Source organism: Anomalospiza imberbis, chromosome 4 (genome assembly GCF_031753505.1).
Source record: "Anomalospiza imberbis isolate Cuckoo-Finch-1a 21T00152 chromosome 4, ASM3175350v1, whole genome shotgun sequence".
NCBI lineage: Eukaryota > Metazoa > Chordata > Aves > Passeriformes > Viduidae > Anomalospiza > Anomalospiza imberbis.
In genome coordinates, this window is record NC_089684.1 from 67,442,276 (window position 1) to 67,458,480 (window position 16,205).

Sequence of the window (16,205 nt, forward strand, 5' to 3'; positions counted from 1 at the left end):
CAGACTTCTCACATGTCTCTGAATTCTAGGCTTTAGCTGAGAGCCTTAGAGAGTAAAAGGGATAAGTCATGCTGCTCTCTTCTAGCCTGCATTTCCCCAAACACAAATGTGTTCAGATCAAAGCCTGTGACACAGGCACAGCTCCATTCCTACACCATGAGAAATATCACTTTGTCTCAGGCTTGGGTAAAGAGCTAGTGCATTGGACAGTTCTGAAAAGAAAGGGCTTTGCCTCTCGTCTTTCTTTTGGCTTAGAGACTTCACCTCTTTTCCATTCTCACCTTCCCTCTCACACATTTACCTTTCAGCTGGCAGCTGCTCAAAATATAAAATAAAATATAAACTGAGGCTTAGGAGCCAGATGGAGACTTCACAGAAATAACCTGAGAGGAAAGCAAAGGGGAAGACAGCCAATTCTTCAAGGACCATTTCAGAGATTTCTAAAAAAGCAGCTGCTTGAGAAGGCAGCTTGTACTTTTTGTGGGAACACCCACACTGCATGCTATCTTATGTATGCTCTTCCACCATTTTTTGTTCATTAATACTGCTGGATTAAATGCCACAGTCCAGTGTCTGTCCTCTCTCTCAGGCAAGGGGATTCACATAGGAGGATGACAATGTTGCAAGTGCTACTCTAAATAAAGAACTGCTATTTTGAAATGAAATGGTTAAACAGTTTCAAACACATGTAGCTGTATAAAATGTGTCTGGAGAATTGGATTTACACAGACTTCAGCCATTTATGGCCTGGCTGCTCAGAGTGAGGTTTCTTGGTTTCAAGAATATACATAAATTATAATAGTGTTCGAATAGGGACCTGATTTTTTACAGCCAAGTATCTGCAAACCTCAGCAGAATAATAATTGAAAAGAATGCTGAGCTATTCCAGTATAGCTGTATAGCACATCTGAGTGCAAAAATCTCGGGACACACTATATCAAAGAGATGAAAAATATCTCATCTATAAGTAAATCCTTGGGGGTGGGGGTATGATTTTACAGAATGGGTTTACATGTGATTAAATATGAATTACCACAAACTACATGGAAAGAAGACTCGTTAATTTTAAAGTACCATGCAAAATCAGGCATAGTATTTATAAACTTAAAATGCATGTCCTGCTTCATGGACAGCAGGCAAGAATCTTTCAGTGGCTGTCTGCAGTCTCTCAAGCAGCTCTGCTGATTTTGCAGGGATCTAGGGACAACATGTAGAAACAGGCAGAGGGTGTGCATCATCAATCACATATGTCACATCCCCTCAGGCACTGGAAATGGCTGTCAGTGAGCTGCTGGCATGTCCAGCTCTGAAAAGTCTTCAAAGCAGCACTGCTTTAAGGTAGGCAGGATCAGGGAAGAGCTCAGAGCCAACAGCAGCAGCCATGGTTAGCCAGCACCCTCTGTAACAGAGCTTCACACAAGGGTACAGGCATGAAGCATGAGAGATTACAGAGCTTCTACCTGTCTGATGTGATTAAAGTACCTTTAAAAATATAAATGCTAGGGTGCAATAAGGCATTCAGATTCTTTAGATTGGATCTAAAGAGAAGATGGTCATGCTCTTCATCCTCAGCTTTCAGTGGGTATTTCCACTTCTTAGAGAAAATCTTGATAGTGAAGCTCATCAGAGCTCCAGAGGTGAGGTCAGAGGTGTCTTGATTACGGGCTTTGGGATGGCCCATTCGATCGGCTTGGGTTGCTGAAGTGCAGGTAAAGCCATATTCCTATTTAGTGATGAAATTCCCAACACTAAAATGAAAGGATCGTGACAGAATCATGCTTTTAGGAGCCCTCTATCCTTACCCTGTCACCACTCTAAGGGCAGTTTAACTCAAAGCTCATAAAGAACACAAGTCCTCCATTCAACTGGCCAACTTCTGTCCCATAATATTCCATTTTCTAGGATGCAGCTGGCACCCTCTACAAGGCCCTCACCATTCTGAACTACAAACACAACCTTAGGTTTCCCACCTGGGGAGATTTACACCAGTCACTGACCTCAGCAAAGTAGCACCATCTGACACAACTTGAAGCTCTGGTATTGCCCCAGGGATGAGAAAATTATTGAGGTTTGCATTGAAACAGCGTTTTTCAGCTATTTATTTAGTTTGTCTGCAGAAAATCCAGCCTTGATTCTTCAGGTTTACCACAAGCCAGGACTGGGAATTCTTTGTGGCAGTTCTTGCTAAAATTTGGCAATGCACCCCTTAGCCTACTTATAAAGGCAAAATAGAGAGGGTGTAATTATTCCAGATACAAACATTTCCCCCCCATCATGTGACTTCTTTCTTAGTTACATTCAGAAGCTTTCTATTGCATTCCATCTTTTTTGTTTGGAGGTTCACAATTCATTTCACACAGATTTTGTAACTCATCACATGGCCATAAGGCTTTTCTAAGCACATAAAATTATACTTTTATTGATTGCTAGATTAGAGGAAAAGAGTTTGTGCAATTCCTGATGGATTGAAGAATCTCCAGATCTTCTAATGTGTGGAATGTGTGGTTCCTCAATTATCTCTAGTTCCCACCTTAGAGTCAGCTGCAATCAGCTGTAACACACCAAACACAAGGACCTCACAATGCTGTCCAAATACTGATGAAACCAGTTTACTGAGCACAGTGAGATGGGAAATCACAAGCAGACACCAGGACAGGCAGTAGAACACAAGGAGTTTTGCAGACCTGTTCAAAAGGACCACAGAAGTCTCTGTTGCAGGCTCATGACAGTTACAGCTTTATAAATATCCAGATATGGATGTATCTGTGAGGTAGATTATATCCTGAGAAAACATCATTAGACCCCAGGTTCTCCATAAATCATTAGAGTCAGCAGGGGATTGGTTTGACTGATTGCACTCTGACAGTTCTGAAAAGAGGTGAGCACAGTATGACAAGCATGAGGAAATTCCTGCAACATTTATGGAGGAAACAATTTGCTCCTAGTTCAGTGTTTGTGTTTTTAAGGTATATTTTAAAATAGCAGCTTCCTCTCTCCATTTGATCCTATGAGATAGACCCTTTCTGTATATAGGACAGCAGTGTGTTGCCATGGAAACTATTATGAGCTACTTAAATTCAACAAATCCAGTCTTATGGGGTACATTCCCCAGAGTATCTCAATTTAATTATTAATGTTCTTTCTAAACAGCAACATCTTTCTGCTTTGACCAAAATCCTTATAAGCAGGATGAAAACAATAAACCTGGAAAGCAGAGTCCTTTGTTCAGCTACAAAACAGGTACAAATCAGCCAGGGAAAATGCAAACAGCCTCCAGGGTGCCCTGACAACTGCTTTAACTCAGACCTAGATGAATTGTTTGGAAGGGGGAAAGTCTCATTCAGTGCTTGCATCCATCATGCCCCTGACCTCTCTGCTATGATTTCCAGCAAAAAATACCAGCTAGGATAGTGAGCTTTTTTTGCAAAGAGACATGCTCAGTGGAGTCTAAACACTGACCATCAATTCATTTTCATATAAGCACCTGTCTTGCAGTTATTCTCAAGTCAAACCACTCAATCTTCTTCCATGAAATATGTGACTAAACTCAAAGCCTTTTAGCCTTAGGGCAGCTCCAGCATCCACCTCTCTCTTTCACATGTCACCATGAATTCTGCAGGTAGATTTAGGAGCCAGATGGTGTTATTGAACCTGATCTAACACCAGGGAGAGTTTCTTGTGGGTCATATAATCTGAGTGGCTCGTAGGTCTCAGTTGAGATATGCACAGACCACGTCCTCCCAAGTCCACAGCAGAAGAGGCAGCAGGACAAGCAGAACCCTTCCATGAGCAGAATGAGGCTCAAGAGCTTCAAATTGCTCATCCACAAAAGGGCCTAAGGCAGAGCACGGCCCAGAGCAGTCCTGTGAGAACTGCACAAACTAGAACAACCACCTCATCACAAAGGCCATTTGGTGGGACCTATAGCTGGAGAGAGCAGCCCTCCTCACATGCTCACAGCAAGTGTGAGAGCATTTTTGCTGAAGACATCAAGACAAAGGTGACCGTGAAGTATTGTGGTGAACAGAGGTCATCTTCCTGTGATTGCTCTGCTCTTGATCATCACCAAATGCTTCCCATCTGTCCTGCCTGCAAGGATGTTCTTCCTGAAATGCCATACAAGATTTCTGGTTTCATTTCTCCATGAGTGCTCCTCAGGGACTGACAGCCAGGAGAGCTCTGCCACAGAAGCGGCTTTTCTATGTAAAACATCACAGAGCACCCTGTGACTTCTGACCATTGGCTTGGAAATTTCAGCTCAGAATTCACATTTACCTCATCCCTCCAATTCTCCTCCACTCGGGGTACCTCATGCCCACATCAGGCTCTGCCATGTGTAAAATAGAACTGAAGTTTTCATGGGCAGATATTATCACTAAGACTATGTTACAGTTACCAAATCAGCAAAGAATAAATAATTTGCCCTCTTCCCACAGGGAATTTACAGCACTGCACTGAATCTAGGTTCTTGGTATTCTCATACAAAATCTGCAGCACAAGACCTTTCCTTGTGTGAGGCTGGTTATTGGTTATAAGCCTCCCTCACAACATGAGGCAAGAAATGTCTGGCAGTTTTTGGCTTTTCGGTGTAAACATTTATTTATAGGCTGGAAACAAGAAATAGAATAAATGAGCTGAATGAAAGGAAGCAGCAGTATGAACTCAACAGAATAGAAGTGTTTCTTTTGCAGGAGCTGCAACTACTCATTAATGCTGATAGCATTGGACTGCCTGGTAAATTCACAAGCAGGTACACACATGGTCCTGGCATCCCTGGGATCTGTCCAAAAAAGCACAACATTTCAGACATGAGGGGCATCCTTTGTAGCTCTTCACAAATAAGTTCTTTAATATTGGTTTGGTTCTCCTGTAAAATTTGCCATTTTTGGAAAGCAAAATATTACTATTGGCTCCATGAGAGAGAAAGGGGAAAGAGACTGCAGCTTTACTGACCAATTGATGGATTCCTTCTTTGAAACTGGATGTTTAATTGTTAGCAATTAGTGCATGAGCAGTAAGGGATGCAGCAAGCAGCATCTGAAGAAACAAGCCTTTCCTAAGCGTGACACCAGTTGTCCCCCTGTCACTGCCAAGAGTAAATCTCCAACATGACACCCAATCCTCTGCCTCCATATAAATTCCTGTCCCTTCTGAAACATAATCCTTGCTCTTCATTTCTACTTACTGTACAACTAGCTTCTCTCCTTTGATGCCATCCCTGCCCTGCTTCTGGCTCTGTGACCACTTTTACCAGCCTGCAGATCACTGCTTTATCACCCACAGCAAGTTAAAATCCCTTGCCCTCCCCTTCTCCTGCAAAATGTGTCTGCAAGAAACAAACAGCAGGGTACTCTGCTAAGGAGGTATGCCTGTTCTGAGGCTTACAGCAAAAGATGGAGTGGTTCTGTGTACAAATTTTGGGAAAGTACCACCCACGTTTCTAGCTCTGGCATGGTGCTCCAGGTCTGGAGTGCCTTCCCAAGTCCTACCTGTGGAATGAGCAGGTGTGTCCTGTTACCTCAGTCACTCTCTTCAAAAGCATACAAGTCATGGAAAGATAAAACACAGTCTTCATTTTGTCACTTCTTCTAGCTCTTTCTCACCACTCTGCTCACCATCTGTTTTGCCTGTATTTTGTCAGTTTAAATTCTATCTTACTACACGCATGTGAAATGCCAAATCAGAGCATGAACACCTTACCAGCAAGAGTGTCACACAGAAATTACTGAGGAGCACAGGATCAGTCCCAAGAATGATTCACCTAGAATGCAGAATTGCAGGTGTTCATACCTTATTTATTTTTCTATTACTACAGAACTTAGAAGAACCAGCTAGAGACTAACCCCCACTGCCTAGGTATTGTAAGATAAAAAAACACTAAATGAACTTGCTGCCCAAAAGATTTTGCAATCTAAGTAGCACACCAGTGATAACAAAAGTATGTGAGACCTGCCCTGCAAAAAGCAGCATGTGATTGACTTCAACCATAGAGGTGATTTAAGGGAGATTTTGCCATATGAGCCTGATTACACAGATGCATCCCTTCATTAGGCCATTTCACCTCACAAGACCTACCTGAAATCTGAGTGGCTCCAATCCAACCAAGTGGACAAGCCAACAAAAGGGAATCTAGACTCAGATCCTCGCTGCCTAATGAAGACATAGAAGAAATTTGTCAAGCAAAGATTCTGCAGCAATCCAAACTGGCTAATACTTCTGCAGCTCTCAGGTCCTCATCCACCTTTAGCCAGATTAGCCTGAAAGTTCCCAAGGTGTCAGCTCTGCCTGCTCAGACACGGAAGCAGAAAGAAAAATGCAGTGCTCAGCATTCAGAAGCAACTGTTCAGGAAGTAGGAGGTGTGATTGTATGTTGCCTTCCTTCATCCAATTTGCACCAAGCATTTCCCCTTGACCCAACAGCTCTCCATGCCACACACAACCCCTGATGGAAGCTCCATCTCACTCTGTTAACCGCAGTAAGAGCACATGGAAGTGTTTCTCAACCTTTCCTAATCACTGGACCATCCAAACCTTTGAAAGAAACACACAGCTTATTTTAGATCCCACAGTTCCTTAAGGATAGATGACAAATAATAAGTCACATGGAATTGGCAAAATGTTGAAATGTTAATATTTTACAAAACTGTAATTCAATAGATATCATTACAAAACTTGTAAATAAAAAGAGAGTAAAAAGTGGCATCTTCTATCTAAATCAGTTAGTACATAACTGCCTGTATGAGGGTTTCTGGTTTAGAGCTGAAACACTGACTGACTGATGTTTTGTGGACTGCCAGCCATCTGTGGACCACAGCTCAAGTACCTTGGATCTAAATCTCCCTCCTGTGATTAGAAAACCAATTTTAGGCAGTGTAATGCCTGACTTAGTAGCCTGTATTAAGCAGTCTGGCTCTTGCTTTTTGCTGACTGTTACCCTAAGGACAGCACTGAGGATCTGAGAGGGAATAGGTCATTATTCAAAATATTTTAGCCTTTGGTTTTTTGACTATCTCAATAGCATCTATTTAAGTCTGTAGTTTTGCTCTATCCCTCTCACACCATCAAAAATCCATACAAAAGCCACACACACATTTCCTAATTCCCTTTATCAGGTTTCCTTTCATTAATTTATTGAGCAAGGAGTCTGGAGGAAATATGTTACCTGCTACCCTGTGGAATACTGTACACATCACTTGATTTCCATGTGTCTTCCATGTGTCTTGGTGCCCTTACCCATACAATGGCAATAAAAATCCCTCTAATGACACAACACTAAATTAATGCTTCAAAGTGCCTTAATACAGTGAATGGAAAGGGTCCCACAAAGGCAAAATTCCGTACAAAGGCAGCTGCAAAGTCCAAGCCCCTTGGCTATATTCCATAGCTGCCAGGCTGGTAAAACATCCTTCCTTACCACACCAGAACCAGTAAGATCTGTGATGTGCACACCAGAAAACCGTCCCCGTTGGGGCCAGGAGCATTTCCAGCACATCTGTGCTTGGGCAGGAGAATCTGGGGCACGGCTGCCAGAGCAGCAGGCAGTGCTGTCCCCTGCAGCGTGATCACACGGTCACATTTCATACCAAGGGCATGGCAAATGTCACACCTGTGCTGGGTGCTCCTCTGTCACTTACTGTCACCAACAGGTTCTGCCCCCTCAGCAGAGCCAAAGGCTGCAGCAGGGATGCACATGAACTGAGCTGGCTGCCACAGAGACCATGTGCTCTTCACACGAAGGACAGCAGCAGTGCAAGCCTGCAACCTCTGTTTCGGAGGCATTACACCACTTTTTATACAGGTAAAATTTATCAGTAAACTCTGCAAGTATGGCAGGGGGTCTGCCCTTCCCACTTCTCAGCTCCAGAGCACAGAAAAGTCTACTGCAAACTCATCCCACAGCCTTGGCTGGGAGCTCAAGCTGCACTTTGGGTCCTTTGCTGTATTTTCAGATAATTTTACACTGTTGGTGTGAGGCCTGTAGAGAGCAACCTGAATCCCTCATGTCACCTGCCAGCACCAAGTAAATAAAGCAGGCTGTGAAGGACCTTCAAATACATGATGTATGTCAACTAAAACGCAAATGCAGATGTATCAATAACCAATACATGATATATATCAAGTGGTAACAGCAGCTGAAATGCTAATGCTGATGTATCAATAACCAACAGCTTGAATCTGTGACTGCTTTTATGAGAGCAGTCCCTGCCTGCTTGAGTGGATCCTGTCTCTGCCTCTCATAAAGAAGACACAAGTTATCATTTTCTACCTTCAGATAATATCCATGATATGACTTTTCATGTTTTGTTTCATTCATACATTTCTTTAGGCTTGCCATACACATGAAAAGTGGGAGGAGGAAGGATCTTGCTAAATTTCTCTAGAATGGAAGTTCTTTACAGATACAAAGATGAAATCAGTGTCTGACTCAGTAGCACTAAGAATCGACACCAGATGAGGATGGGGTGGCCAATTTCACAGCCTTGCTAAAACAGCATCACAATAACCAAGACCTATAAAGCTAACAAACTGTGATAGGGAAGGAAATCTTACACATCAGGTTAAAGAATTCTTTGGCTCCCCTTTGATTTTGTTCAGAATCCAACTACTTCCAGGGACAGCTGGCACAAAGGGATGGGAATTTCCAATGTGATCTAAGGCTGCCATTCTCTTTCACATCAAAACATAGATCAGAGAGGCCATTAATGATATTTTGATTTAAAAGAAAATAAATGCAGGCAAAAAAAGCATAATTAAGGCTGTGGACTTTCACCATGAACAACATATTTAATAATTTTATATTAATTTGCAAAGCACTTCTAAGCTTCTCACAGGAGGAATTCAAATGCCTAAAGCATCACACAGCATGATATCATCTACTGATAACCTGTCTAACCCAGCCTCGTTTCTACTGACATTTCCTTCCTCTGCCACGTGTTCCAGATTGAAATTCTTTCAACAGGCAGTGTGATGTGTCTAACTTCCAGAATGGGAGCCAAAAACTTTTATATCTGTTCTGTAGGATCCCAAGAACATAAACCAAGTCTCTTGTTTCTGAGAAAGGACAGGATTCCCGTGCCAACACAATAGGTTGCATTTATATACACCACTTTTAACTTCAAAGGGCCTGTAGACAACAGCCAAAAGTAGCTATCCAGGATTGCCAGAGCTGTGCACTGTAGCTGAACTGGTCTGCAGTAACAAAGACAGATCCCAAGTCCTTCTCCTAGAGAGGCCTCTACCTTTTGAGGCAAATTGAATCTCCTTTGATATGAATAGCAATAGCCTGTAGTTGGTAAGACAGACCAATGGTCCCTTCTGGTCTGCCTCAGGGAAGATAAATTCACAACAGTTCATTACACTTCACAGATGAGGAAACTGAGATACAGGTGCTCCAGGATGTCCTTTGAGATGTACTCAGAGGTGAAGAATAAAAAAAGGCTGTAATACACACACAATTAATGATTTTATCCCACTCCAGTTATCGTGAGAGACATAGGAACAAGTCACTCCAAGATGCAACAATTACAATTCCAGTGATCACAGGCATCCCTTGGTGGAAAAGTCATCTGTAGTCCACTGCTATGAGAAAACAAATATCCCAATTTTGTTCTCACTGAGATAAGTGAAAAAACAACCTGGGAATAATACCACAGGAGAATGAGAATTGAGCTCTTAGAGGAAAAAGACATCCAGGGACACGATTATCTTTTTGTTTCACATTTGTACAGTACCTAGGGCAGATCCTGAACATAATATCCTTGACTTCAACACACAGCTATGGCAGAGATGCTGCTCTGAATGCATCATTTCTCTTCTGAGGGTTCCCAGCACACAGCTCTGCAGGCAGAACAGAACCAGCCAGCACTCTGGACACAAAGCCCAAACACTAAAGGTGAAATGAGGTAAGAGAAGGTTTGCAGTGAGCTGCCTGACTTCCTGCTGAAAAAGGTGAGAAGTGCTCACAGATTCTTCTCCTTCAATGTTTTAGAAATAGAAACTGCCAGGACAGAACCAGTAACAACCAAATCAGAGACAGTGAAAGCAGCAAAGCACCAAAGAGACAAAGTAAAGGCTTGCTTTTTATTTAAAGCCCTTTCTGTCAGCTGAGTCATATCAGACATAGCCCCTGTGAAGATCAGCAGAAGTCATAAGAGCACAAATCAACATTCACAGTGTGACTAAACCACACCACACCACTTTCTTCATAATCCTTATCAGTTAATAAGATTTAATGAAGAAACAACTACATAGGCACAAGCAGAGGGGAAAAAAGCCCAACCAGGTGGCCATTCTACTTAAGCACAGCTATCTGTACTGATGGATCAACTAGTGATTCATAATGAGATGGGGAAACCAGATTAGATAGATTGAATTTTTGCCACGATCATAATCTGAAGACCACTGTACACCAAGGAGTCAAGGATCCAACTCCCAGTTACTCTGAATGGGTGCAGGTCTGTGCTCTGCTGCAGGGGTATGCTGGCTGTCTGGCCTGTGGTGGGATGCACATACCTCTTGGATGCAGGAGCAACTTGCTCATCACCTGACATGGAACCACCTGCCCATCTTTGTCTTCATCTAAGTGTAGCAAGAAGCTCTCTTGTGAACATCTTTTTCATCTGGCAATAGGAGTGATGAATGGAAATGTTTTTAGAAATAAAAAGAAAATGCTCTGAGAGTTGAAAGGATCAAAGTGTAAGGGAACCTTTCCACAGACAGATCTGCATGGTGTGCTGCATCAAACTGGAGGGCTCCTCCCTGTCAGACACCTTGGGGTTTCTGGGATCTGATGGAATGTAAGATTATTTATAGTCTCCTCTTTTTTTAATGCAATGCTACCTCTAGCAAATGGTGTTTTAAACAATACTCTAAAGAGTCCAAGTTTCTTTACGAGGACCATAACAAACCAGCACTTCCTGGTACGAAATATTCTTAAAGGATGGATATACACTCAGCAATGGAAAGAAAGTGGGGACCAAGCTTGGCTTGCCCTAGGTTTCCTTGCAAAATTCTTACTTATTACTATGACTACTAAATAATTAATATTTACACTGCATATTCATTATTTGCTACTGAAAATGCAGCATAACAAATAACTGGTACTGCCCTCTGCACAGCTGAATCCATGCTGTGACATGTTATTCAGATAACACCGAAGAGACCAGGAAGGTCTGTGTGCTCAGCTAATTACCTGACTGGTCAACTGCTCCAGGACCTGCCCCCATCAGATTTTTACCCAGTCTATGTATCTTAGATGAAATCATCTGTGTAGATGTGCATGTGCTGAGACAAGTAAGTTAAACTACCATCTCTATGTAGACATTCTTTGTTCTTTAGGATTAGCTGGGTTACACGGTAATGTGGGTTTTTTCAAAGTGGAAATTAGTCTAGTAGAAAAGAAAAAAAAGCTGCCTTAGACAATACATGCTACATCTCACATTGCTGGCAGAGATATCCACACAGTTATACTGTTCAAATTAAAGCTTTAAAATATTTAACACTTTTTCTCAGAACAAAGTGCAAGCCAAATAATGGCTAGCTGCAGCTGAATCCAGATGACAGACCTCCAGGGACTAAATTCAACTCTAGAGGCCCCTAAAATCTTCATATCTGACACTTAATGTCTTACTGATACAGAGACATAACTGAGATGAAGGTGAGTTTTCCTTTTGATATTTCATCTTATATGGCAAAAGAGACCTTGCAAATGCTTTTCTGGAAACATGCTGATAGTGCAACATCATGGCACGTTTCTTTCAGACAAAGAAAGTGACAGGCCCTCGCAGACGCTCTAAAATAACTTAAGAGCACAACAGATGTCCTCCTGAATCTGCAGGAGATGCATCTGTATGCATATGATTGTGAAAACTGGCAAATTATTCATCTGATGCCATATATTAGCCTTCCCCAGTCACATTTCCAGAAGGGAGATCAGCCATCCTGCTGCCCCACCTTAAGACTGTAATCTCCCTCCTCCAGGAATTTTCCAAATTACATCAAAAATGCCTTTTTCTCCCTAATACTCTTCTCGGATGGGGCAGCTAAACATATACTTCGAGCTTGCTCTGTTTTCCCCTGTTGCCTGTGAAAAACGTCCAGGGAATTTTTACATGTATTCCCACCTAGAGCAGTTTCAGCCATGGAAAAGCTGTAGGACAAGTGCAAAGAGCCACACGCTTCTTTTCCCAAGGTTGACAGGTTAAAGGGAGAGCGAGATCGTCTTTTGAGAGGATGGGCGGCAAGTCGCAAAGAGGAAGGGAATATTTGATATTTCTTTGGCAAAACAGACAGAAGAAAGCGGTGGCGGCGGCTGGGAGACCCCGCGGCCGCCTCTCCCACGCCCCCTCGCGAGCCCCCAGCCGCGCCGAGCCTGGTAACAAAGCGCCGCTGCCCAAATCCACGTCCATTTTCCCACCCGTGGATGCTCCGTTCCCCCTCCGGACCCCGAGCCCGTCCATCGCCGAGCGCCGGGCGATGTCACTCGCTCTCTTTCTCCCCTGTCACCTTGCGCTGTACAGAGCGGCAGCGCTTTACCCTCCACCCCCCGCTGATTTTCTCATGCTGGAAAATCCCATCTGACCCACCTACCTCCTGCCAAACCCGCCGGGCAGCCGAGCGCCCCGGCCCCGACAACAACCTGCTAAATTTAGCCCAGTATCCACAGCAGGGGCGAGCGGGACCGGCGGCGCGCACACCGCGCACACACACACGCGGACACACCGGGCACACGCTGCAGGTGCCGAGCGGCAGCTACTCACACCACTAGCCTGGAGATGATCCATGAGACCATGGCGCTGCCGTGTGCCGCAGGGCTGGCTCTCCCGGCAGGGAGGGCTCGCCCGGTGTCCTCGCCCGCTGCCGGCCGCCGCCCGAGTGCGCGGGGCGGGCGGCTCGGCCATCCGGCCCCGCAGCCTCAGCGCAGCCTCACTGGCGGCACCGCCCGCAGCCAACGCGCAGCCGGGCCCAGCCGCCCACGCTGGGCAGGGCCCGCAGCCGCCCCCCGCGGGAGGAGGAGGAGGAGGAGGAGCCCCCCACGCTCCCCGCTCTCGCCGGACTCCCCAGCCGGAGACCCCGGGGTGTGCGCGGAGCTTTTGCGTGCGGAAGGGGTCCCTGACCCAGCCGCGGCACCGGGCAGGTACGAGGGCGCTTCTGGACCACCGCAGCCGAACAGGACACGAAGGAAACCCTACGGACTGTTCACATCAAAGGAAAGGCAAAGCTAAGGCTCGGGGTCGAGGGGTGTCTTCGATCAGTAGAAAGAGAAGGATTTCCCCGTTTTCCCACACCCCCCAAAGTGTCCAGCCACAACCGACAAAGGTATTGGCAACAGGATCCAGGTAAATTCCCATCATCATCAGTGATGACAAGCAGGAATCTCTCCTCGACATCACTTTTCATTAGCGGGTCTCACGGCTGTCAAGTCCAATTTCCATGAGGAACAGCTGCCCACACACAAAACAACATATGTTGGCTTGACCTGCAGGTTGTTCTCTTTAAGTTTCCTTTGGGTTCTTTTCCTTTCTTTCACTGATGCATGCCAAATGTGGTTAGATTGCCTGAAATCATCCCCCCTGCTTTGGTTTTCCCCTTCTTCTGGAAATACGTGCCCATGGCAATTCATGATGAGGTTTTGTCTTGTAGTAATCCTGAGATCTAGAGCTTGCCACCAGAGCAGCCCCAAGCTTTACTTGGAGGTTGGCCTGTGGAGCAGCTGGCCTGTTTCTGGCAGTAGGTCCAGGGCTCCAGCCACCCCTGTCCCTGGGTGCACTACAGGATCTTCACCTCCATGCCACATTGTTCTTTCTGAAGACTGGGCATCCGCAGCAAAGTGTCCCCATCATTCCGAGACAGCGTAGCTGAAAGATGCTGAAAATCTCTCATGTATTGCGAGCAACCTGGGAAGAACTCTTGCAAGGAAAGACTGAACGTTTCAAACCAGAGGCAGCAGATCCAGGCGCTGATCACAGACCTCTCTAGTCCCAGGCTACCACAGACATCCTCACAGCCCTGTCCACAGTATCCAGCCCTTATCATAGAATGGTTTGGTTGAAAGAGAACTTAAAAGTCATCTCATTCCAACTCCCTGCCATGGGCAAGAACACCACCCACTAGACTAGATTGCTCAGAGCCCATTCAGCCTGACCTTACACCTCACCTTTCTTCTGCTTAGATCAAAGTCCTCCATAACAGGATCACCTTTTTTTATGTTGGCTCTCTGGATCTGGTCCCCAGAAAACCAATACGTCAAGGGACAGTCAGACCAACAACTCATTGCCTTCGGGTAAAGCTGCAGGCACAGAGCGACACGTAATTAAAGTTACTAAAGTTGAGCACCTCTAGGAACTAAATTTCGGGGGAGATGCGCGCGGCTGCCCTGCGGCGCTGGCCGCAGTGGGTCTGCTCCTCCAGCAGGGGGAACTTCCAGCCCGCGCTGTGACCTGCAACGCGCCGACACCTCCGCCCCGCCGCTGCGCTGCCGCAGCGCTTCTGCTCCCAGCGCCCGAATTCTGGGCTACAGCCGGGCTGCGAGCCACAGCTGCAGGTATGGGGCCACCACACACTCTTTCCTCAGGGACTGTAAGGGCCGAGAGTAGCAGCATCGCTCCAGCCAGCGCTGACTGCTGTACAAGCACCACAAAGGCAGCGCAGGGTGGTGCGCTGCAGTAAGCAAGTGTAAATTAGCCGTCTTCTCCGGGCATGCTTGCTCTAAGCGAGAACTGCCTTCTCTCCAAAAGAAGCCATTAGGTCATCCAGCCCAAATTCTTAAAGCAGTGAGTCATTCTGTGGCTGTCTTGCTTGTATATCGTAGCCAAATAAGTACTTGGATATCTGTTATCCGAGATTTTTCCTATGTCAGGATTATTTAGTGTGAGCTTTTAGACTGCATGTTGGCACACAATCCACAACTTTGTTACAGTTAATGATGGGATATTATCAAGTACAAGGCACAGATCTCTCTGCAGGAATATTTGTGTTATCACCAAAGTACATAAAACTTGCCACTTAGTACTTGCTGCATATTTCAAGTACAGTACTTGCTGCATATTTCCTGGACCAACAAGAGAAGATATTGGATCATAAAGACAGATAATACAAAGGACAACACCCAAAGCTGCAGTAAAATGTTTCAGTGCTCAAATCATAACTCAGCCTCGTGTCCTCTTGATTCGCTCCAACATTGAGCTAAGAGTCTGACTCAGTGAGGTGGGTATTTGGGGGATCGCTCCTCCCAGCAAGTACATCCAGCACTTTTACACAGCACAATTTATGGTGAAATTCCTGCATATTCATTACATTCCTTGGGATAGGAGTGGTTATACAAACTACTTTTCAGAAATCATTAACAGCATTAGCATAGGTGACACGCAAGCACAGTGTATTCTGGTGGTCGTTCGATGAAGGCCAGCAGTCTTCCTCACTCTGCCCTTTCCACCTTTCTTTCTGAAGCACGCGCAGTCCTCCGCTGGCTGGCTCAGCGTTTTCTGCTGACAATGGGTTTTGTTTCTCTTATCTTGGCAAGGTGCATTCTGCTTATCCTGACAAGGCTAAGGCACATCCCGCTTCTTGGGCTTGTGATTAATATTTGTTGACTCTTAATAGTTAACTCATGCTTACATGAGTTAACTACTGACCAACTTCTTTCACTCTTGCCTCCTTCCAGCCTCTTCCAGCACACCATATTCACTGCAAGTCCTGCCAGCTGCCATTGCTGCTGACCCCACTGCTCTTTTCTGGGCAGCAAACCTCAAAAGGATTAGTGGATTTTTTTTCTGGCTGGCAGCAGTCTCTGACAGGGGTAAGCAGGACATGGACCCTTCTTGTGCTGCTGCTTTGTACACAGCTGGCACAATCATTACCTGATGACTGATCTTAAGCCCCAAATGTACACAGGTAGTTAACAAGGTAGTCTGGTGATGGCAAACCTAAGGAGCCTGACTGTGAATGCAGAGAGCTTTACTGAAACACCTGTTTGGTAAACAGAGGGTGAAGGAGAGAAATTCAGCTCCACTGAGTCACTAGTGGAAGGGTGACAATGCCCCCTACCTACTCCTCATGGGCTGTGTCTTAGGACAAGTCACACAGCTCTGTGCCTATGTGAAACCCCAAGCATCCTAGAAAGGGGCTTTGCTTGAAGAAAGTCTTCCCTTTGCTGCTAAACTACTTCATCCAGTCTATAAAAAAACAAACCAAACTGAACAAACAAA

General features: G+C 45.1%; 1 protein-coding gene across 3 annotated transcripts in view; it reads right to left on the reverse strand.

Moving 5' to 3' along the window:
• The window catches only part of REEP1 (receptor accessory protein 1), a 64,924-nt gene extending 51,932 nt beyond the window's left edge, over positions 1-12,992 (reverse strand). The window contains exon 1 of one of the 3 annotated variants that reach the window (XM_068189003.1): positions 12,759-12,992. In XM_068189003.1, coding sequence (XP_068045104.1) covers positions 12,759-12,790 — 32 coding nt within the window. In that variant the 5' untranslated portion in view covers positions 12,791-12,992. The remainder of the gene's footprint in view (positions 1-12,758) is intronic. The other 2 variants (XM_068189004.1, XM_068189005.1) reach the window with 2 other exon arrangements.
• Between the last annotated feature and the right edge of the window lie 3,213 nt (positions 12,993-16,205).